We start from the raw sequence: 24,386 nt of genomic DNA on the forward strand, positions 1-24,386 counted from the left end.
ACTTATAGGTGACTCTGGCCTACAGAAAAACAGCAGACGCCAAGTGGGCAAAGGAAAAGAGCTTAGATCAATGAAGCATTCCCTTAAACTCAGCAGCACTGAAAACAACCAATGTGTAGGGTCTGTACAGTTAACCCTAGCCACAGGCATCAAAGGCTTAGTTTTCAAAGCACGACCACAGTAAAAGTCATTTCAGCCTCAAATAAACACTGTTCCTAGGCCTTACACCCTAAAAATCAATGATGGAGCAAATATTAGTTTATAAAGGAATATAAGAATGAGAAAAAAAGGTCCAAACAAAGAAGTTTACTGCAAGTTTTTTTGCAAATATTCATATTTCCAATATAGTCATTACAAAAAATACCAAAGAAAAATGTCTTAATTTTCAAGAGTGATAATTTACAAAAAATAAATAGTTTTACTCTAAGACAAGACACTTGTCTAGTATTATGGTCGGCAACATAAATTCTCAAAAGTCCACATTCCTGGAGTGATGAACGTTTCAATCCACTTGAAGTCAGGCTGGATTCTTTTGAATTTTTTTCCCTATACAAACTGAAACAAGACTGTTTAGAATGTGAGAAATACCTTTTCTTTCCTTTTTATTTCTCCCACGTAGAAAACTAAACATGTAACAAGAATCTGGCAAACTGAATGCCATTGTGAATTAAGTTCTGCAAGAACCTTCTTGGCATACACTTAAAACAGTGAAAACGTAGATACATTTTTGGAACAGTAACAGAACATTTTGCACATGATTTAATAGTAACACCCTCTAAGCAGGGCTTTCCTACCCCCCAACACCCTGTTATAAAGCTAACTGTCCTCAAATGTGGGAGGGCTCAACTTAAAGGCAAATATACCAAGACCAGTAATACTACAGTCGTTATTACAGTGTACCTGACTCCGCAACCTTCACTCATGTAAAATCCTTCACTCACAAGAGCCTCTTTAGGTAGGACCTCTCACATGAGCAACTACCAAATTAACAAGGAGTGCAAAACTGAGGACTTAATATTCCAGGACATGTTGCAAGGTGTTTGGTTTTAGAAGGGACGGGCTTCCCATACCTGCTCAATTACTATTTTGACTATGGCTGTGTTTTTCCACATCAAGAAAAAGTGGAAATTCTTATGAACTTGCTGCTAAGTGTAAACATTATGCATCTTGTTAAATATTTTATATAAAGCTATGATCATATACAGGAAGTACCATAAAAAACTGGCACGCAGCAATATTGTCTCTCAGGAAATCACATTTTTGGGCCACATTTTGGGCCACAAAACACATCCCGGGTGCATCCCACAAGAAATGGTTCTTAAAAATGGTAAGTAATCAACTGAACAAGCAGCTAGGCCTTAAAACAAAAGGGCATCAGAATATAAGAGCACAAGTCAAAAAAAGGGAATTCCCTTGCTTCTAGAGGAGTCATGTAAATATACTTTTCACTGTCGTTTGATGATTTGAGGCAGAAGATAAAAAGAGTCTATGAAGTTTGGTCTATAGCTCAGTACTGTAGCCTTGTACTGGAGTATATTTGCAAAATCAAATCTGAAGGGAAAAAAAAAAAGAACACATTGCATTTTTAACGTTACTTCCATCTTCATGGTCACTGAGTTTTCTGGGTCTGGGTTTTGGTTTGAGTAACTGTATAATGCAAGTTACAGTTCAAGATGTCAGTCTCCACTGCCCTTCCCCATACCAGACAAGCTCTTTATCACACCAAACCAGAATCTTTGGCCATGCTATAGAAAATGCCTTTCTTCTGCAGTAGATTGGCTGGTGAATCGCACTCCACAACTTCACCTTTATCAAGGACTATAACTCTAAAACAGGGAAGGGGAAAAAAAGCAAGTTAGAATACACCTTACCATAACATTCCAGTGAATACACACAAGGGATCTTACAAAGCAGCTCACATCTAACAAAACAAACTTCTAGGGATATGAAAGGATTTTAAAGATGAGCAGAGATTATGTCCTGTACCTCTCTGATCTCATTTCAGATGCACAGAGCTATTCCACTTCAACAGACTAGGCCAAGAAACTTACTGTAGCGGAGAGGTAATAAAAATAGGACGAGAGTAAGAAAACCAGAGTACCCGGTTAAACATTTCCTTGCAGCTAGCTACCTTTCAGGTCACCCGAACTGAGGGCTACTGCTCAAGGCCCATAGCTTTGGTGCTCCTTCTCTCTCCCTCTCTTCAAACAGCTAGAGAGCCTAAACTAGTTCTGAGTGTAATCTAGAAAGACAATTCCTGCAGGTTTGATGCAGATAAAAGGCTGTTTTTCCATTATGGTGTAGCTCCCCATTCCTGTGAAGGGAATTATGGAGAGAAAGCAAGAAACCACTTTTTGGAAACTGGCAAGTGCTGATCTTTACCAGTCAGTGACAGAATGGAGATGACCTGATCCAATTCTGCTCTCGTCCACTCCTGGCAAGTTTGCTATGGACAATGGAGTTACTTAACTATGGCCAAAGGCATAACTCAACTCTCAGAATCCTTTGATTTGAAACAGTGGAAGCCAGAGGGAACCTGAGATTTTTGTCTGAGTGCAGTCCTAGCAAAGAATAGGAGAAAGTTATTTAAAAGTTGGACCACCGTTCATGTGGGTTAACAGCTTTGTATGCAACATAAGCAAGATAGAGGCACCATGTGCTATTTCTTCTTTAGCAGTCACATTTCTTTACCTGGTATAGTCCATAATAGTGTTTAAACGATGTGCTATAGTCAAAACAGTGCAGCCTTCAAATTGAGTCCTTATTGTTGACTGTATAAGATCATCAGTTTCAAGATCAACCGCTGCCGTGGCTTCATCTAGAACCAGAATTTTGGACTTTCTAAGCAGAGCTCGAGCAAGGCACACCAACTGACGCTGTCCAACACTTCGTGAAAACAGAAAAAATACTATTTTCAGAAACAACTCAGAGCCTTTAGCTTCATACCTTGTTGCCTGTAAAATCTCTTCTAAGTTTCAGACGCCAAAATTCCAGTCTGGTACTACCTCAGTGTAAAAAAGCAGCAAGAGCCACACCTGAGGAATTCTTATTATAGCTCCTACACAGCAGTTGAGCTTTAACGATGTTTTAGCTAGTACAAATTGTGATGAAGTCCACTGTTCTGTATCTGCACTGGTTTGGAGGCAGCTTGCAATCAGCATGTTGAATGCTGTTATTTACAATTAATATTGCTCAGTAACAGTGTTATAACGCAATAAGAGAACTGCATTTGTCCAGTAAAACAAACTGTGAACAACTACAACGGATTAGAGTCTAAAATGTGCCTAAGGATGCTCTAGCCAATAAATACTAGCCTTAAAAATACATGTAAAACTTGAACTTTACCGTACTTGCAGAAACCCCACCCCCAATTATGTCCTGTCTGTTTCTGAATTAAAACTTCCCCAACACAAGTATTTCAGGTCTTACACAATGAAGAAATATTCTGTATTGTTAGTCATACTGCATGCCAACTACGTAGATGTTTAAACAGAACTAGGGTCTTTGGGACAGGAATCTCCTTTGATTGGGGAAGTAAATGTTTTCGATCCGAGCCTTCAAGAGGTACTAAATCCAGCATTTGAACAAAACAGAAAGAACACACATATACACCTCTCTCAAATGTTAAAAAGCGTTGCTTTTAGACATGAAAAAAGGTAATTTTACTCTACCTTAGATTTTCTCCACCTTCAGAGCACTCATGATTAAGTTTATCAGGAAGAGATGATACAAAATTTTTCAAGTGAGCCAGTTCTAAAGATGTCCAAACTTCTTCATCAGAGTATTGGTCAAAAGGATCAAGATTCATACGCAAAGAACCAGAAAACAAGACAGGATCCTATGTAGGAAAATGGCACAGGATCAACAATTCTGCATAAAAAAAAGACTATGGCAAGTAGTCCTGAAAGATGTTATCCAAATGGCAAGGAAAATGGCATAGTTTGTAGGTGACTGAAGGGATACAAGTAAAATAAATACAAAAGCCTGGTTCAAAAATCAATTAAAGTGAATAGAAAAGTTCCCACTAACTTCACTGTGCTTTGGATCAGGGCCTAAGAAGGGTATTAGTACAAAAATCCAGTTTGTTAAAGCAACAGTATTTTAAAAAAAGTACTTGCAATACTGACAAAAACATCAGACCTACCTGAGGAATAATAGTGATCTTGAACCGCAAATTGTGGAGCCCTATTTTTGCAATGTCAACTCCATCAATAATGATTTGTCCTTCATCTGATTCATTGATTCGAAATAAGCCTAAAGTGAGAGAGGATTTCCCAGCTCCTGTTCTTCCAACTATTCCTACCTGTTGGAAAACACACATATGGAAGTTACCAATGGAATTCAGCTTTTCCCCAAAGTGAAAGTACTAACAGGAGTCTCTTACAGCAGATGCATTTTCAGAAAGATTTAATGCAAAACGACTTAAAGGGGAAAAAAAAAAAGTTGTTAGTATCAGCAGCCAGAAGGTACAGAGGAAGATGGAGATTCTTCCAATAGCACACTAAAATTCAGTGCCATGTAGAAGACCTGTTTGATTTCCCTAGAGGAAAATGCAAGTGTGGTGAATGCATGTGGTAGAAATGTTAAGGCAGTTCAAACTTGTACTTTTTAGAATGGTGTTCTACAGCCCCAATTTTAAAATGATACATTTGATGTTTTTATTGTTTGAATTTAGGATATATACATATTTCACAGAGCACTTAATCATGTGTTACACTTGCTAATCAAATATGGAAATTTCCCATTTTTCTATTTCTATGGCATGTATTACTTTAGAATGGACTTGTTCATTTGAAAGTAAAATGAAAAATATGCTTACCTGTGTAACTGCAAGTGTAAGTCATTAATGTGTTACAGATGAGAGCTATTAAATATCACACCCAAGTCTCATTTTTCTAGCACACACACAAGTTTTACTGTATTGTTTTGCTTATGTTTATTAAACAAGGTAATTAGTTCAAGTTGTAATATTGCAGCTTGTGTTCGTACAGAGAAACATCATGAGCTCAGGCAGGGGAAAAAAGCTTAGTATACAGACAGCACCCCTATCTCCCTCTGGTTGTAGGTCTTTATAAGATTAGAACCCATTATAGCGGCCAACTAAAGAATGCATTCTTGCAACCCCAGTTGCAGAAGCTCTATCTATCTATCAATGCTGACAGCCCCAGGGCTCAAAATTCCTGCATCAGCCCAATGTGATGTCACTATACATATACACCAGCTTGTAAAATTAAGTGCTTGTATAAAATAGCAGATGTGGTGCTTACCTTCTCACCTCCATTTATGGTAACATTTATATTTTTCAGAACTAAGTCCAAGTCCTTCCGGTAACGTAAACCATAGCCCCTGAATTCCACTTTCCCTTCGTGAGGCCAGGTGCTTGGAGGAGCAGTGTGCTCAATGCTCCATTCAGCCTGAAAGAGCAGTCAGATAAGTAACATGCACATGACCCTTTCACAGCCCCTTTAATGGTTGACAAACCCCAATCTAGTTCTAAAAAAATCCATCCTGGGAGCCAGGACAGTTGAGAAAAAAGGCAAGAGTTTAGTTTTTAAAGAGGGTTGTGCTAGAAACACAAGACTGCAAATCTAGCTGTGCAATGAAGACAACAAGCCTGCATGATGTAATCAAGAGCAATGGTTCTGCAATCCACTGCTGTCAAGGAGAAACAGGATATAACTAGAAGCAGCTTGCCCGAGAGAGAGAGAGAGAGAGAGAGAACTGAAAGCTTTTCAAGATCACAAGATAAACAGGTTTCACCTCTGCCTTAAAATGGATTGTAAATGGGACAGAACTTGAACCGTTCTGTATATGCTAGTAGCCCCAGTCGACGAGATCTGCACTCGTTAGCAGTTAAAACACAAGCAGTGCATCCCACAAGATCTATGACATGAGTCATTGCAAGTTTCTAAAAACCAGGAAGTTTCATTAGGTTTTGTTCCAAAACCCCAACTCAGATCAGGCTCTGCAAGCAGGTTTTTTGCTTTTGGTTTTGCAGAGACCAAAAGCCACAGAAGGCAGACACAAAGAATTCACAGCACTTTACATATAAAAATAGGCTCAACTTGGACTGAAACGTAAGTAGTCATCTTCCTTCTAACCCAAGAAGAAAGTAAAAAACTTTTTCTCCAGGAGGATGAGGCTTTCATCAAAACAGAAGAAGTTTCCTAATCACAGGCCCTGATTCTCACAGGGAATTTCAATCACCCTGACATCTGCTGGGAGGGCAATACAGCAGTACAAAGACAATCCAGGGAGTTGCTGTAGAGTGTTGGGGACAGCTTCCTGGTACAAGTGCTGGGGAGACCAGCTACGGGCCATACTCTTCTTGACCTGCTGCTCACAAACAGGGAAGAATCGGTGGGGGATGTAGAAGTGGGTGACAACTTGGGCAGCAGTGACCATGAAATGATTGAGTTTAGGATCCTGAGAAAAGGAAGGATGGAGAGCAGCAGGAGTATGGACCTTGGACTTCAGAAAAGCAGATTTTGACTTACTCAAGGAACTCATGGACAAAATCCCTTGAGAGGCCAGTCTGAGGGGGACAGGAGTCCAGGAGAGCTGGCTGTATTTTAAAGAAACCTTACTGAGGGCGCAGGAACAAGCCATACCTATGTGCAGATAGACTTGCAAGTATGGCAGAAGACCAGCTTGGCTTAGCAGGGAATTCTTCAGTGGCTAACACAAAAAAAAGGAAGCTTAGAAGTGGAAACTTGGGAAAAAACAACTAAGGAGGAGTATAAGAGAGTATTATTCAGGCATGGAGGGATGAAATCAGGAAAACCAAAGTGCAACTAGAGATGCAGCTATTAAGGAACATGTGGGCCGTATGTAGAGGCGTGTGTGCACGACACTTTAAAGTGGGCTAAATGTTTTTGCACTGCTTTAATGGTGTCGGTGTTTGCACACATTGGCAGTCTGTTGCACATTAATTCCGGGTACTGTAGCACACTCGGCAGCGTAATGCGCCTTAAACGACTTGGGGCGCAGCAAACTAAAACTCTTCCGAGGAATTTTAGTTTGCTGCCCCTTACAGCCACAGAGCGAAGCACCAGGTTCTGTGCAGCTCTATGGCTCTGCAGAAAGTCCTATAGGCAGCCCAACAGCAGCCCAGGAAAGCAGCTCCACCCAAGAAAAGCAGCAAGCCTGATCTCCCCACCCCACAAAACCTGCCTGCCTGAGGAGTGCAGGGGCATGGTGCTTCCCTCCACAGCGGGAGTGTGGAAAAGACTGAAGTACCCAATGCCTTTTTTTTTTTTTTACCTCAGTCTTCACAGACAAGGTCAGCTCCAAGATTACTGTACCTGGCAGCAGTTTCGGGAAGAGGTAAGGAGCCCTCAGTGGTAAAAGAACAGGTTAGGGACTATTTAGAAAAGCTGGATGTGTATGTGTCCAGCCCCATGGACTTGATGTACCCAAGGATGCTGAGGAAGTTGGCCGATGTAATTGCAGAGCCACTGACCATTATCTCTGAAAACTTCTGGAGATTAGGAAAGGTCCCAGACTAATGGAGAAAAATAAATATAGTTTCCATCTTTAAGAAAGGGAAGAAAGAGGATCCAAGGAACTACAGCCTCTCTTCAGTCTCTGGAAAAATCATGGAGAAGATCCTCAAGAATCCATTTTGAAGCACGTGGAGGAGAGGGTCATTAGGAACAGTCGATATGGATTCACTAAGGGCAAGTCGTGCCTGAACAACTTGTTTACCTTCTATGAACAAGATGACTGGCTCTATGGATGTGGGGAGAGCAGTAGGCATCATATAAAACTTAACTCTAGCAAGGCTTTTGATACAGTCTGCCACAACATTCTTGCTAAGGAAGTAAGTGTTCGATGAGTGAGACTGTAAGGTGGATAGTAAAAACTGACTGGATCATCGAGCTCAGAGGGTAGTGGTCAATGACTCAATGTCTAGTTGGCAACCAGTATCTAGTAAAAAGCGTCTCGGGGATCAGTCCGGGGTTGGTTTTGTTCAATATCTTCATCAACAACCTGGAAGATGTGATGGAGTGCACCCTCAGCACGTCTGAAGATGACACCAAGCTGAGGGGAGTAGTAGATACACTGGAGGGTAGGGCTAAGAGTCTGAGGGACCTAAAGGAATTGGAGGATGGGACCAAAAGGGATCTCACAAGGTTCAGTAAGAAGTGCAAAGTCCTGCACTTAGAATGGAACAATCCCCTGCACCGCTACAGGCTGGGGATGGACTGGCTAAGCAGCAGCTCTGCAGAAAAGAACCTGAGGGTTACAGTGGACAGCAAGATGAATGAGAGCCAACAGTGTGCCTTGCCTTTGTTGGGAAGAAGGCTAACAGCAAATTGGGTTGTATTAGTAGGAGTGATGTCAGCAGATCAAGGGAAGCGATGATCCCCTCTATTCAGTGCTCATGAGGGCATATCTGAAGTACTGCAGCCAGTCTTAGGCCCCCTACTACAGAAAGGATGTGGACAAATTGGAGACAGTCCAGCAGAGGGCCATGAAAATGGTTTGGGGGCTGGGGCACATGACTTCTAAGGAGAAGCTGAGGGAACTGTAGAAGAGGGGATTTAATAACAGCCTTCAGCTCTCTGAAGGGTGGTCCAAAGAGGATGGGGCTAGACTGTTCTCAGTGGTGGCAGATGACAGACCAAGGAGCAATGGTCTCAAGTTGCAGCAAGGGAAGTTTAAGCTAGATAGCAGGAAAAACTTCCTAGCTAGGAGGGTGGTAAAGCATTGGAACAGGATACCCAGGGAGACTGTGGAATCTCCATCCTTGCAGGTTTTTAGGACCTGGGTAAACAAAGCCTTAGTTGGGATGATACAGTTGCGGGTGGTCCTACTCTGAACAGGAGGTTGGACTAGATAACCTCCTGAGATCCCTTCCAAACCTAATTTTCTATGATTCTACATCTGAAGAAAAACATTTTGCATGAATGCCAGAAAATCAGAAACGGAGTTTTGCACAGGTCCTTTTGTTAATTTAGTACAGACTAAACAGCCGTTCACTAGAAGTAAAAAATGCCTGCTGTGCACTACTCTTCCACAAGAGGGCACTCTCAGCATTAAGAACTAAGGAAACATCTAGCTCTTTAAAAAGGCCAATTAAAAATTAATATCCATAAATTCCCTTGTCAGTAAGAGCTGGGATCCTATATACAAAGCAAATTCAGCCCAGTGGAACAGCAGAAAACAGCTTACAATATTATCATCTTTTCTTCAAAGACGAGTACTTTAGTTTGGCCAACAGTGGCACTTTAAGTGTTTAATCTTCTTGCCCTTCTTTGTTAGCATTACAACACAAAACTTTTTTTTGTTGGGGAGGTAAATAGGGCAAACCCTGTAACATAACAATTCCCGTGATGAGGGCCCCACAATGCGCTAACTGTACAGTGAATGGGCCACTACCTCTGTCTCCATTTCAGAATATTCTTGGATTCTTTCCACAGCAACGATGTTTGTTTCCAGCTCAGAAGACATGCGGACCAGCCAGTTTAAGTATGTTGTAATCTGGCAAAAATTAAAATAAATTAAAAGAAAGAAAGAAATTCCTCAGCATAGAGTTTACAAGTTGTCATGAACACTAACACGCAAATACTGACACAAGCATGACCCCACCCACACACACACCCAGTTTCAGTGGGAGCTGTACAACTATATCATGGACTAGTCCTTGGCCACTACTGCAGTCATGAAACCCGTGTCTCATTTGTTTCACCAGACGCAGGTCATAGTATTAGTTTTGTATTACTGATGCAAACGTCATTTCTCTTTTTTTCTTTATAGCCCCTCACACACCAGCAAGACCTACATCTCCAAGCTCTTTCAAGACTCATCTGGTAGCATTTTCTCTTTTGCACAATCCATAGAAGACTACATGCAACTAATCTGTACTATGCATACCGTCACATTTAGTAATGGAATAATAAACAGAGTGATGGAGTCTTAAACATTTAGAGGAATTTTAGATAAGTCACCTGCAGGGAATAGGACACAGAGAGACCAACCAGTCCCGGGCTTTTGCGAGCAATCACTGCAAACAGTGCCGCAAAGAGAACAATACAATTCCCCACGCACTCCAGCCGGACAGCCAGCCATCTGCAAGAAGAAAGAATTTAGTTTTCCAGAACATGTGAAAAACCCATGTTTTTCCTTGCTTTTAAAGCTAGTGATACTGAGGTATTTGTATCAGTTCATCCTTATGATCCTCTGGGAATTGGTAAAGTTGTAACTTACTATATAATGCCAATGACATTAAGCATATACATGCCTATTTTAACCCTAAAATGTTTGTTCATTGAACAACCACAACTAAGCTAGACTTGTAAACCACATTTTGAGGAACTCAAGGATGAATTTCCACTAAAAGAAAAAGAATCCAGCTCCGACCTCACTGCTCGTATACAGCCTTAACTATTTTAAGTGTAAGGCTGTCAAATATGAACAGTAACCAAACTCTAAAAGATGGGATGAAAAATAACACATGCAGCATTAAACTTGGCATCCTGGTATTAATACAAAGTGTTTTAGAACCATATTTGGAGTTTTCCTACCAAAGCTTCCTGTCAAAATCAACCAACACTGGTTTTGTGAAGCAACTTGATACTTCCTAGAGGTGAGGAGCAAGGACAGTGGAACTGGGATCTTGTTATGGTATTCTAACCCAACACTTCTGCCCCTCTACCTGTTTGCGACAATGCTGGGGAAGTAAGCTTTCTGATTCTCATCCACTTTTGTGTCATTCTGCCGTATGAAACGCTGCTGTTCTTCAAAGGCTCGAATGACGCTGACCCCCAAAAGGGTCTCGTTGAAATGAGAATAGACTGGAGAGCGACTGACAGATTCCAAACGTTTCAACTGGCGAGAGGTGGCCACATAAAATCTCTGGAAATCAAATCAACAGTAAGTACAATCCTGGAGATAGTTTTTCCTTTTTTTTTTTCCCTTTCATTCTGTTTAAAACCTAACTCATACTCAACCCCAGACTATTCCACTAGATAAAAGCAATATATTAGGACCTACTTTGAGGATGCACATGTTCAGATTTCAAGGCCAGAATGAACCATTCAAACACAACATAGGGTGAGGGGGGCAATTATTTTGGCTGGAGGGCTGCTTAACAAATTTTGGTGAGCTGTCATGGGCTGCAAGGGTAGCCCTGCACATTGACAAGTGCCCCACTCCCTGGTTGCCATCTTGGGACTGGCAGTCTCACCCCTGACCTTTGCCATTAAGTCCCTCCCCTTGCCCCGGAGTGCCATCAGGGCTGGGCCAGCTCCACCTGGTGCTCCTGGCACTCTGGCACTGTGCCTCCATGTGCTGCTCCCAGCTAGAGTTCACCAGTGGTCCGTCCCCAATCCCCCGTGGCCCGTTCTTACCTGAATTTCCACTTTTCAGATGGAGGGAGGACTCAGAAATAGCCACAGGGTTGCCAAGGCAGAAGCCTCACTGGGGTTGGGGTTGGTCACGTCACAACAAGAGCCTGAGCTGCTTGGTGCAACCAGCGCCTCATCAAGTAATAGTCTAAATTTTACTGGAGCCCTGCAGGCTGGATAGAATGGCTTGGCAGGCCAGATCCAGCCCATGGACCATATTTTGCCCAGTCTTATCAGGGTTGGGTTGACACAGGGGTCGGCAACCCCTGGCACGTGTGCCAAGCATGGCACGTGAGGCCATTTTGCTCGGCACGCCATGACCAGCCCTGACTCTAGGTAGCTGCTGCCAGCGATGGAGCCCAGGCTGCTCCCAGCAGGACTTGCAGCGCCCCAGCAAGCAGCGGGCAGGTGCAAACAGCTGCTCCGGGCTCATCCTCAGCGCTGGGAGCAAGGGGAGACCAGGGCTGCGCTGCCTCAGGCCCCTCTCCCACCGCCCGCTCCGAGGCGTGTCTGCACGCGCTGTGCGGAGCTGATGCCGGAGCCCGGTGCAGCTGTTTGGAGCCTCCGGGCTGCAGCTGGCCCCAGCTCTGGGGAGTTGCTGCTAGCCAGGATCCCAGGCTGCTCCCAGCAGGCAACTGGGACACTGCAAGCCCTGCTGGGAGCAGCCTGGACTCCAGCAGCGACCCAGAGACAGGGTAGCTGCTGGCAGCCACAGAGCCTGGGCTGTGGGGCAGGGGCTTTTGGTGGGGGGCAAGCGGAAGCAGGGCATCCTGCCACGTACCCCTTGCCCTCATTTTGTTTTTCTGCCACGCCGGCACTCCGGCACCTTCCGAAGTAGGCGTTGTGGTGTTTTTCGGCATTCCGGCCAAAAAACGTTGCCTACCCCTGGATTAACACATAGGCAAACAAAGCACATGCCTAGGGCTCTGAGCTGTGGGGGGTGCTGGTCTTTCCCTCTGCAGTGGCAGTGCAAATGGCCGTTTTCCCTTCCCCTCTGCTGGTCTTGCTTCCACAGCAGCTGCTTCCTAGCAGTGACTCCAAGCCCCACTCCCCATGGGCAGTAGTGCTGGGGTGGGTTTCAACAGCCCAGGGTTCACAGGTTTGTTTGCCTAGGGCCCACTACAGGGTTAATCTGGCCCTAGCCCTGATGTAGGGCATCTCTGAAGACTGAAGATTAAAATCGCTTGTTATAGGGTTTTTTTCCTCCCTATACATGCTTGCTTGAAAACTCCAGGATCCCAAAGGCAAGCTGAATGTTTGGATCACACACTAAATCACAAGCATGAAATATTCTGCAGCTGGAATGAAGCAAACCAACCCACTAACAGCAGTGTAAGAATAAGCTTACACCCATACCTGGATTGCCTCCACAGGGCGCAGAAGTAAAAGGGCAAAGCCAGCGTACGTAAGTTCATAACACTCGCAGGAAGCATGGCAAGAGTAAATGCTTGACTCCTCTTGTTTAGACAATTATCTTTCTGACCAGGCATGCACTTTAAGCCTGTGCACTTCAAAGCGCACTCCCCACTTGGGTTATACATACTTGAGTTTCTCTCCAAATAGCAATAGAAACAAATGATCAATGAGAAAAAATTCTCTATGAAACTCCCACAAGGTTTTTAAAAAGCACTGTTAAATATTACCATTATCTACTACACAGCAGTTATAATGGAATGATCCAGGACAGTAGAAAACATCCCAGTTTTAATGCTGTCTGGTAGGGAATGCTCAACTACTATCAATTCAGTGAGCTGAGTAGACAGACCATCCACAGTGCATTTCATAAAGTACCTGAGAACACAGTCAGTCAAACATGGACTCTGGTCATTACCTCATTAATATCCATTCAAGTTCAGCATCAGGACAGAAGAACTGACATGAGGTAGCAGATACTTCAAAAGCTCAACAAGAGATGTTCCCCACCTGCACAAAGAAGTAGATGAATCCCAGAGGTGGAATTACAACAGCGGCTAATGGTGTGGCCAGCAGGATGATGATGCAGGCCCCAATAACATTAAACAGGGAGCCCATGAACATTTTGATAATCTGAGGTATCATAGAGTCAATGGTATCCATTTCCTTAGAAAACCGGTTCACTAAATTCCCACTAGGCGTTCGTTCAAAGAAACTCATTGGAGATCTAAGCACATTGTGAAGTAGGCCAAGGTGCAGGTATCGTGAAGCAAATATCCCCCCAATGGACACAGCCATTGAGTAGCCAAACACAGCAATACCTGGAGGAGAAGAAAAAAGAAAGTAGAAGAGATGCAGATTTGATCAACTCTCCGCTTAAACAGAAAATCTTTCATGATGTTTTTCTTAACATAAAAAACCTCAATTCTGAATTACTCAGTTTAGTCTATTGCAATTCAATTAGGTTCTTCCTTTGAAAGGCAAGAGTTTATGGTCTTAATTATTTGGACCAAATGCTAAAAAGAAAAAACTCTAAAAGCACACTCCGAAAAATTTTTTTTTTGCTTTTTCATATTCAACTTCATGGAATATTTGTAGACATAGCTTGGGTAAACCCTGGTTCCTTTAAAAAAAAGTGGACCTCATTTCTTTCTTTTTGAAGGACCAAATATGGCAATTCAGTTAAAAATTTTGTGCTGTTTTTGTTCAAAATAAACACCTCCCAGCACCATCTAGAGGCCTTCTCCACAATGCTATGCAGAGCAGGCATCTTAATCCTGACCTAGAAGAACCTCTTCCATCAGCAAGAGACTTCAGTCCACGTGGCTCAGTCAGTCTTTGGCTTCTCCTCTAGAACAGCCAGCACGATTGTGAAAGACCATCTTGTTGGGATGCTGGGAATCACGTGACAAGAAATTGCCACAATACATTCACGTGAGTTACCATGGACAGAGATAATTCACTTCAAGTAGGCCCAAAAAATATCACTGGTGATAGAAATGTATCATACTACTGGTAATTTGAAACAAATCACACATTCATTTCTTTTCTAGCTGTTAGAAGGAGCCCAATTCACTGGCTGAAAGTTGCACTGCAATTTAAGCTGTCTCATTAAATAAATAAATAAAAATCAATGCAAACTCCAGTAAAAAAAAAGTCTTCAGCAAGCCTTTGTTACAATGCTGTGGATACCAAGTTACCAGGGATTATTAGAAACATCAGGGATAACACTGGCTTTCATGCTGAACTGATCAGTTGAAATAAAAAGTCCAGACAAACCTTGAGAAATTCCCAGTGCTCCATACACTCCCAGCCTGAGGTGTGTGCGCTGCTGAGTTCCATTGATAACAGGATCATCAGTCCATAAACTTAGCCAGTAGTTGGAGGCCAGGGAGGCTATATGGTTACATATAAAAAGAAAGATGCTCAGGAAAGAGATTAAAAGTCCAATTGCCTTCATGTATTCCCAGTACACTGCTGCCTTTACCTAGAGACAAGAAGGGGAGAGGGGAAAAGATCACTTAAAGTTTAAGTACTGATGATTCCTTTACATTTAGCAATTACCCACGGGATTGTAAAGTCAACATGCCAGTTTTGTTTTGTTCTTAAATGTCTAATAGCCACGATCCAGAACAAAAAAAAAAAAAAAGTGCCTCATACCACCGCTGGTGCCACCTCTGAACCAAATGCTCTGCAACAATTAAACACTCAACTGCTGCATGACATAGGCAAACACTGCCCCTCTTACAGGTGGTAAGAGTGAAAAAAGAGAAAGCGACTTATCAAGGTGACTCCGGAGACCTATGTAGAGCCAAGGACAGAACTCAGGAGTTACAATATCTGCTCCTGTGCCTTAACCACAAGATTAGCCCACCCTTTAATAATAGGATATAATTCACGTGGAGTAGGAATACTGTGACAAAAGGAAATCAGGGAGCCAAAACTAATAATCAGTGCATAAGAACAGGGCTCCCTCTAAATGGATTTGATAACTTAAAGATTCAAATGAAGTGAAGTAGCTGGCATTTACACAGCATCAAAACTGCCATCATCTCTTAAGATGCATTCAAATCTCATGAGAAAAAAGAAAAGCTGTAGTAGGCTTCAGGACCTGCATTTTTCATGGAAACTTGGTTGTAATCTGTTTCAATTTCAGCCTCTCTAAATAGACTGGATCACTAAATGTGTCGCAACCTTGCCACAACCTTGCAGCTTCTTTACAAGTTAAAATTAGCAGCTCAAACTTTCATGTCAACTTTGGAACCATCACTGAAGAGTTTTTTTTAAAAAGGCACATAAATGTGCATGAAACTGATTTCATTTTGACGCTTTCCCAGCCTACAAACAACTCCGAAGTTCAGCTGAATGCAGGGTGCACTGAAACAGTTACAAACAAGCTCCTAAACCATGCCTAGTCCCTCCTTCACATCTGTTGCATGCTCCTCCTCCTTCCACTTCAATGCTGTTTTAGCCAAGTTGCAGGGATTTTTGATAAGTTACATTTGTGGACAGGGTACAAAAAGAGGAAGAGGTTCATTCTCACCCTTCCAGTTTTTACTGCATCAGCCTCTGTTAGTTTCCAAGCATTTTTGTCTTCTGCTGCCTTCTGGAGCTCTGTTGTACTATTCTGCTGCAAAGATTTCCCTGTTTCTCCACTGTATGTAGATGAGTTACTGAGCTGTCTGTTTGAAAAACAAATACTTTTGTTTAATGATACAAAGGGACCAGTTGCTTCACAGGCAACTAGACTCCAGTGGGCTGGACCTACAAGTCTAGATACCAGCTTATTCTGCTTCAGGGTAAATCAGGCAGGCATTCCCTTATCGAGGGAGTACACACGGATATTCAGCATTGTGGCCCCAACCTCCACGCTTCAGAGTCTGTCCCTAGGCACAACTCTTTTGTAGTAGAAAATAAGAGCTTCAGAACTGCCATGAGAGAACAGACTAACACACCAGAGAGTTTTGTTCGCTCCATCAAACTTAATGAAGAACAACGAACATCGACCTTTCTGGATCCTGCCATTATATTTTGCAGATTCTGGGATTCAGAAAGAAATCATTTCAGTCACTGGAAGTGGAAAGTTAACACCCCACCTCTTCCACGTTCTTGAACACACCTTAGAATTTATATTAAGAACCAGTCATCTCGATAATGTCTATCCTTTATAATGATCAACTAACAGGTACTCTGGTAAGGAGCCTCTCGCATTATATGCAGCCCACAAAATGGAGAAGTCTGTAGCACAGTAAGGTGAGATTTACAAAAGGCTATAAAACATTCGTGGCATGAACTTGTTTAAACACAATGGACACTTCATGGTGTTAGCAGTCCTAAATGCTCTTTTTGGAGGCATGAATGTGAGAGATGTTATTTTTCCAAGTCTTTGTTTGATTCAAATGAAATTTTAAAAAGGGCCTTTTCCACAAAAAAAAACAAAAACAAAAAAAAAACCACAACTCATTGTCAGTAAGAGCAGCAAGACTGCATTCTCTGGGTTTGGGATTCAAGCTGTTTTGTACATCAACTAGAAAAAAAAAAAAGACTTGTCTGATCCACAGTCTTAGCTCTGCATGTAGAATTAAACAGAAAGAAGTGTCCCACTAGAAAATTCTATTATTGAAAATATGCACTATGTATTTCTCCCTCCCACAGGCACTACTCTCCTTACCAAAACACAAGTCTAAAAGAAAAATTTAAACTTTTTATATTCTGAAAACCCTGTGATGTACGGACAGGATGGAGCCTCCTACTCCCCATCCATCAAAAAATCTTCAAACCTATTGATCTGTTTTCCTGAGGCTTCATTTACAAGAACTCCATTTTCCATTCGCTTTCCTTCCTTCACAGTTGGACTCTTTGCATCTGTAAGAAAAGTTAAAAACAAAGTTGGCAAAAATGAGAGAGGTCTAAATTAAAAACTCATATCTGCACACCAATAGCACATCCAAACAGAGAGAACACACTGGGCAGATGTAGACATTTAGTTTCTACTGGAAGAGTCACTGTTCTCCCACTAGAAACCAAAAGGATACAGACATTCACTCGTGCTCTTTTCTCCCAAACCAAAAATGGCGGTTCCAGGAGAAAAATATGCCGACCCCTACGAGAGAGAAGTTAGCCCCAGGAAAATTTCTCTAGGGAGAATGAACATCTGTACACTTTTTTCCAGGCTTAACTCTTTCCAAGAAGCAGGGGAAAAAGGTTCCCTGCCTGCCTCAGGTCAGTCACATTGGTCTGGAAGAGGCGTGGGGGGCAGCTGCTCCTGCCCCTCCTCTGAAGTAGGAGGGAACAGGAGAATCAGCTACCAGCTACCCCCTGTTAGCTCCTCACACTTGGAGGACTCCAGTGTGAACAGCACATAGGGGGCTGACCAGCTGCCCAGGAGCTGAGTGAAGGCAAAAGTGCTGCAAGCCCCCTGCTCCCTTCTCACACTGGAGACCTCAGAATGAGAAGCATGCTGGGAGCTCCCCACTGCTCCCTGAGACCAGGAGTACAGTGGAAGAGCAGCTAGTTGCCCAGACTGGGATCCTTGGTTTGGGGAACAGGAGAGGAGGGAGGTGGTCTTTACTCTGCTTTTCCCTGCCCCATTGGTCCAGGAGGGGAAGGATGCAGCAGGGCAAAGCCCCCAGCCCCTTCCCTAAGCCAGGAAGTGGCCAGTTTGGGGAAAAGGCAGGGAGAAATAGCAGCTATTCTAGGGAGGACAGTAACTGCTACTACTCTGCCTCTTCCCCCAGCTGGGCACTGCCTGGCTTGGCAAAGGGGCTAGGGGCTGTATTCCTTCTGTTCTGTTCCCAGAGACCAGGAGCAGCATGGAGGAGGCTACTCTCCGTCTCTTCCCCAGACCCCAAGCTGGGGAAGGCGTGGGGGGGGGGCAGTTCTTCCCTGCTGCCCTACTCTCCCTGGCAACCAGAAGTGGAGCAGGCACTGCTCCCCAGGCCTTCCACAGATCAGGATCACTCCAGTCTGAGGAAGGTGGGGAAACCAGGCAGCTGCAGCTAAACAGCTGTATGCTCCCTCTCCCAGACAGATTGTTGAGCAATGCCCACCAGCAGAAATGAATGTTAAATATTTCATGGCTGCTGACATACTTAAATACACTATAGTATTTACCTGGTAACCCAGAGATTAGCAAGCATACTGTCTTAGTGTTACTTTGAATCTAAAAGGTACACTGAACAAAACACAAAATAGAAAGCAACAGTGGCTTTCCAATCAAAATGTAGACCTACTGTAACACAGTAATCCGAGACACAGTTATAAGGAAATATAGGACACTAAAGTACACATCAGCATCAGAATACAGTCCATGCTTTGGCCAATCTAGACCACCACACACTCCATGCATTTTCTACTTTTCAAAAATTCATCTGGCCTGGCTATTCATTAATTCTTTATGCTCATTTTACAATAACCCAGAAACTTAGAAAAAGCTATTCTGGGGGACAAAGGAGGGGTGGGGGGGTGTACTGGTAAAAAGCAGGTTCAGAGTAATTTTGAGAATGCTGGCTTTAACTTCAAAAAGCAAAGAGAGAGAGAAAGAGATAGCTAATCCGAGTACAGTATCTAAAAAAGCCTTTCTACAGTTTTAACATCCACCAAAAAAAACAGAAGCTGTTACACATCACTATAGTTGTTACCTACGTTAATCCTAAAATATTAGGAAGAGCTGATGAGTACAAGCAGGCTAGATCACTCCAAGCAAACCAACAAACAAACAAACAAAAACATGTATTTGGAGGTGATATTCCCAGCAAAGATCAACCACATGCATTACATTCAAACCTTCTACCAATGGCTATCGGACCCTACTAAGTTTGTATTTCACCACTTCCCCCACGCACATTATATGGCTTTAGGGACAAAGAAATGTCTTCTTTTAGGATGGACTGTTAATGTTCTTACATGTCCAGAGTTGTCCAGGGAAACGCAAAAGGAATTTTGCGCACATGTTTTTTGAGCTAACCAGAGCCATAAATAGTTTACATCACTTAGAAAAATCAAACATTGTTATAGTGAAAAAGTTCTTCCAGTGTCTGAATTTAAAGAGAAGCAAGATTTATTTGGTAACATATTATTGGACCAACTATATATCTGAGAAAGAAAGATGTTCAGGCTCCAAAGCCCTCTCTCGGGTCTGGAAAAGTAAGACAGAGCTTAAACTAAATACCATATACTGTAGAAGCTATTACGGAATAAATCTTGCTTCTTGCATGTTCCCTAGACTATCAGGGCTACAGCACTGCTACTCTGAATCCAAAAAATACATTTGTTACTGTATTTTACAAGGTAAACACCAAGGTACCCTACCATGGCGGTGTCAGTGTGGCTTCGGCAGAGTGAAAACCAAACAAGGCAGCCAACCTGCGTAAAGCCCCAGTTGTAACATTCTTAGTTTAATCATCTGAAACTAAGGCTTCAAACAAACGCAACATTTGTCCCAGAAAAAAACATTTTATCCTAAGACAAAGTGTGATCATTCAGACATCCATGTCTGGTCTAGGGACAAACCTGAAAAAAAGGTTCAGGAATAGGTACAAACAGTTTGTTCTGGGACACTGCAATGCATATCTGAATGCTGTCCGAGGACTGCATCATTGAATCAGTGGCAGAAAAGCAGCAGTGCAGTCAGCTGCTCACTACACCCCGACTGGAAGGGAGATGTGTACGTGCCAATCCCGGCTCTCTTCTGTTCTGAGACAAACACAGACACAATTTGTCCCAAGACAACTGCAATGTCTAATCCTAGCTTAAGAGGGGGCAAACTTTAACTTGACAGCTTTCCATAAGCAAGCATGTCTTTAAGCAATTAAATTGCCTTTCATCTGAGATCCCTGAATTCAATTCAACCCCTAATTTTACCTTAAAAGGACACCAAATTCCCAAATGGCTCTTCAAAGTTTGATTCATCCTTGACTTACAAAGTTCTGTGGTATATGCACTGTAGTTACTACTTGAGAAAAAGAAAGTTCCCAGCATCATAAAAACGCTGGTACAACCCATTAAGGAATGAACAAATTCCAACAACTGCCCATATTTCATGTCTTAGTCACCACTGGCATTATTGTCTGGAATTCCTTAGACTCATCATGCAAAATAGGCACTAGACAAAGAGAACAGTGGAATCACAAAGGTATGGAAGCTGCAAAGAGTCATTCATCTGAGCTGCCTCATTTAGTTCTGTGCGATTACACACTTTCAAGCATTTTCAAGATCAGGCCTTGAATGTTTATCTTTCCAAAAGGTTTCATGTTTCTTGTTCTTGCTAAAGATAGACCACTTTTAACTTGTCAATGAGATGGTCACTAAGACCTTCCCTATTGACTTTGTTTTTGTAACCTATCAAAAAGTTAAAATGACTATCAACAAAGAGTATTTTCCCCTCAAAATCAGGTACAACATGTGCATGCACGCACACGCACACACACACACACTCTACTTTGAGCAAGCTTAAAAACATCATCTTTTTCACTGTGAAACAGACTAATCAGAGCCAACTGCTGAAATGACAATTTTAATGCAAACTCATGAGCATGCAATTCCTTTCTGTTATGAAGCAAGCAGTTTACAAACACTTTTGTGCAGTAAAACGTTACTGCTGACAACAATGCAACCCAGAAAATAAGCAAGCAGCAATGTCTATGACCCTAACCCAAGACAGACTGCTTCAAAAAAAATACCTGCGACTAGGGAATGAATGGTCCACTCTAATGAATTCTCTGAACCTAAAATATAAATCATTAACTTTTTTCCAAGAACATTTCAAGCCTTTTCTATTCCAGTCAACTATTTCCCATCATCTGCATGTACAAAAAGCTTCTAAACAAGCAACTTGAACCTTAATTCTCTTCTCCTGCCTACATATCCACATGCTTAGGGTTGCAAAGAAAAGGTGGTAAGTTTGGAAACAAAAACTAAGCTCAAATAAAAGAGGGAACGGCACATCTTCTCCCCTTGCCTTTTAGCCAGGTATTAAGAGTAGCAGAGTTGTAAGTAGTTATTTCATAACTGATAACTTGCTAGGAAGACTTACTAAGAAAGCTTTCTGAAAATACTAATAAGCTTAGAGCTATACACATCTTTTTATGAGAAATTCAGAAAGATACCTTCAGGTTAAAATAGTTGTGCAGGGCTAGCCTCTCTTAAGTGAGTCCTACTATTGGCAGGTGTTGCCAATGTCATCTTTATCAGATGGTTCTAGTGTCCTCTCTAGATAGGCCAAGCCTAATTTGCTCGGTCTACAACATACCATGAAAGGTCTGGAAGGTGTTGTGTACCTTCACACCCCATAAATGTTATTCCTGTAACATTGGATTCTGTGGGGAGGGAAGCAAATTTCCAACTTGCTGGAGAAAAAGACAAAGATGGATTCTAGACAAGAGTCAGATGACTACTTACCCCAGACCAGCTGGATTACCAGTAGCTTAGTCCTAAAAATATGTCAACCAGCATTCCTTGATCCCTTGAAAACAACCCAGTCTGGCCCATTATGAGGCAAGGAACACCACGGTCTTCTTAAGCTCCATACAGATTTCCAATGACATAGTGTCAGAAGCAAGATTCGTGATGGGAGGTAAGACCAAAAGCTTGTCTCCCATCTCACCAAACTATACACACTAGTCCAAAAAGGGATTACCTTACCTCACCAGACTTGTTTTTTTTCATAGCCCACCAATATCATGACTAGTTAGCATTCTCTCTTTACGAATACTGTTATTACATCAGGGAAGTACCAGTTCAACACAGAGGAATACACAAGGAAAAGCCTTGAAGATGCTGGCTTGGTCAAGGCAAGTAGTCTGACTGATTTTTTTAATATGATCCAAAAATCAAAAAAACTTTATGAAAATGCAAGCTTCCTAATGGAATCTGCCAATACAATGGCTATTTTGGAGACTAACCCATACAGTATTGGTCTGTACCTCCAACCAACCCAGCTGACTTCTATGACAAGGTGATGGATACTGTGGATATTGGGTGGGGGGAGGAGAAAGAGAAGGGAAAAGTGGTGGATGTGATATTCCTCAATTTCAGCAAGACTCTTGGCCTCACATTTTTATTAGTTAGTAAATGAAATAGAGTCAAAATGAAAATACTGTAAAATGGCTGAACCATCATGCTCAAAAAGCAATTACCAATGGATCAAAGTCCAACTAGAAAGAGGTATCAAATGGGGTTTCCCAGGGATCTATCCTGGGTCCAGTACAGTTTAGCATCATCATTAATGATTTTGAAGATGGGATTAAATGCACACTTAAATGCCAAGCTGAGTGTAGGAACAGAATTCAGAAAGACTTTGATGAACTGCAGAAATGATCCAACGCTATACTGAATATAATTCAGTAAAGACAAGTGCAAGCTCCTGCACTTGGGATGAAACAACTGGCAGGATGGGGAGTTCCAGCCCTGTAATCCTCTCACCAACAGATGTTAGTCAGTAGCAGTCTATTCCTTGGCCAACAAAACCTGCAGCCTACAAACCAAAAAAAAAAAAAAACCCCACACAAAACCCTTTAAGCACAAATAGATAGAATAAAATCAGCAACTTAATTCCAGCTAATCCAACAAAACGTCTCATACCTGAGCATTAGTGCAGGGAAAAGTGCCAAAGTGATTTGAGCAGACCATTTAAAAAAACAGATTGGACGTAAGTTGTTATTTCATGATGTAGTATTGCACCTTGCCTGTGTGCCAGAGGCAGCTCTGCAGCTATACTAAAAGAACAAGGACTGGAAGAAAAACCAAGACCCTTTTTGCCCTCCAGTTTAAGGCACCATTTTTCTGATAGATTCCAAGAAATCAGAGATGAAAGAAAGCCTACAAATACATGCTGAGGCTGCCTGACCTCAAGAGCTATGTTAAAGGACCTTAAAAAAAAAAGAGAAGGCTTCCAGAGGAGGATTATTCTACAGGACAAAAGAATTTATTGTTATGCTGAATTATTAGGTAAAGCCTGTGTTTTATTTTCCTGGATTTCTGGTTGAGTTCTGCCAGCCAATCTGGTTTCATCAGTACTGACTGAACCCACTGGCCTACAACAGGAAAGAAAAGGTGCCAAGGGAACATGTTAACACAAAACCTGTATTTTATGAAATTAGCTCTGAGTTGCTTGCTAAGCTTACCTGCATTCTCCACATTCTGTTCGGCACTAGCATATGTGCGAAGAAACTCCGCAAAGGCCCCATCCTGCTTCAGCAGCTCCTGGTAAGAGCCCATTTCAGATATTTCACCATCAACCATCACTATAATTGTATCCATCTGGGGCAGATAATTGACCCCATGGGTTACTAATACCCGAGTCTAGATGTAAAAAAGAAAAACAATATTTTCAAGTATAAACATCTCTAAACAACAAATAAATAAATACTTGTTCTCGTTGGTATGAATCAGATTTCAATTATGTGTGCATAATGAACACATATATAGTATTTCTTTTTAGATAAGTGTTCTCACCCTTTAATTGTTCATTGTATCCATTTGATGAACAATCTATGGCTCTGGAAGCTTTAAAACATAAAATGGTTTCTGTGCAAAGTGTTATCTTTCATCAGAGGAGCTTAAAGAACTTTATAAATATCAAGTCCTCACAAGTCCACTGCAAGATAATGTTATCTGTTTGTAAAATGAAAGTACTTTAAGTCCAGAGTTTCCACACATGTGCAAATTGGACCAGGGCCAAGAAATAAATTGCAGTCAGAGCCCAGAAGTGTTTCTAGTTCTTGGAGCCAAGCTCAGATCACAGGCAGCATCATTTCACAGACAAATGCCATCAGTACATACTTTGTTTTTCAGGATTCCCTTTGGTCCAATAACGTTTTCAAAAATGTGTTTCCCAACATGGGCATCAACAGCAGACAAAGGATCATCAAATAAATATACATCTGCATTACAGTAAACAGCCCGAGCAAGGCTGACTCTCTGCTTCTGTCCTCCAGATAGATTCACCCCCTGGAGTGGAATGAAGAGAAAAATTCAGCACTAGAGTTTTCACAGTCAAATATCAACTTGAAGTACATTTCATCTGTTATAGTTTGTGAAAAGAGAAAAACTGAGACTCTACAGGAGCCATTGCATGCAAATTACAAATGGTACACTGAAATTCTTATTTTTCATATCACAGAA

General features: G+C 42.1%; 1 protein-coding gene across 1 annotated transcript in view; it reads right to left on the reverse strand.

The window, feature by feature from the left end:
• Window positions 1-286: 286 nt before the first annotated feature.
• LOC109314781 (multidrug resistance-associated protein 1) overlaps window positions 287-24,386 on the reverse strand; it is an 81,708-nt gene continuing 57,608 nt past the window's right edge. The window contains exons 19-32 of the mRNA XM_019542114.1: window positions 24,045-24,212; window positions 23,387-23,564; window positions 17,045-17,129; window positions 15,808-15,946; window positions 14,544-14,751; window positions 13,275-13,585; window positions 10,661-10,860; window positions 9,954-10,074; window positions 9,385-9,486; window positions 5,268-5,414; window positions 4,145-4,303; window positions 3,672-3,838; window positions 2,692-2,886; window positions 287-1,826 (exon numbers count right to left, since the gene is read on the reverse strand). Of these exons, the coding sequence (XP_019397659.1) occupies window positions 1,718-1,826; window positions 2,692-2,886; window positions 3,672-3,838; window positions 4,145-4,303; window positions 5,268-5,414; window positions 9,385-9,486; window positions 9,954-10,074; window positions 10,661-10,860; window positions 13,275-13,585; window positions 14,544-14,751; window positions 15,808-15,946; window positions 17,045-17,129; window positions 23,387-23,564; window positions 24,045-24,212 (2,289 nt within the window). The 3' untranslated portion in view covers window positions 287-1,717. The remainder of the gene's footprint in view (window positions 1,827-2,691; window positions 2,887-3,671; window positions 3,839-4,144; window positions 4,304-5,267; window positions 5,415-9,384; window positions 9,487-9,953; window positions 10,075-10,660; window positions 10,861-13,274; window positions 13,586-14,543; window positions 14,752-15,807; window positions 15,947-17,044; window positions 17,130-23,386; window positions 23,565-24,044; window positions 24,213-24,386) is intronic.

This window comes from Crocodylus porosus, unplaced genomic scaffold, assembly GCF_001723895.1.
Source record: "Crocodylus porosus isolate Cpor-Errol unplaced genomic scaffold, CroPor_comp1, whole genome shotgun sequence".
In the NCBI taxonomy this organism is placed as follows: domain Eukaryota; kingdom Metazoa; phylum Chordata; order Crocodylia; family Crocodylidae; genus Crocodylus; species Crocodylus porosus.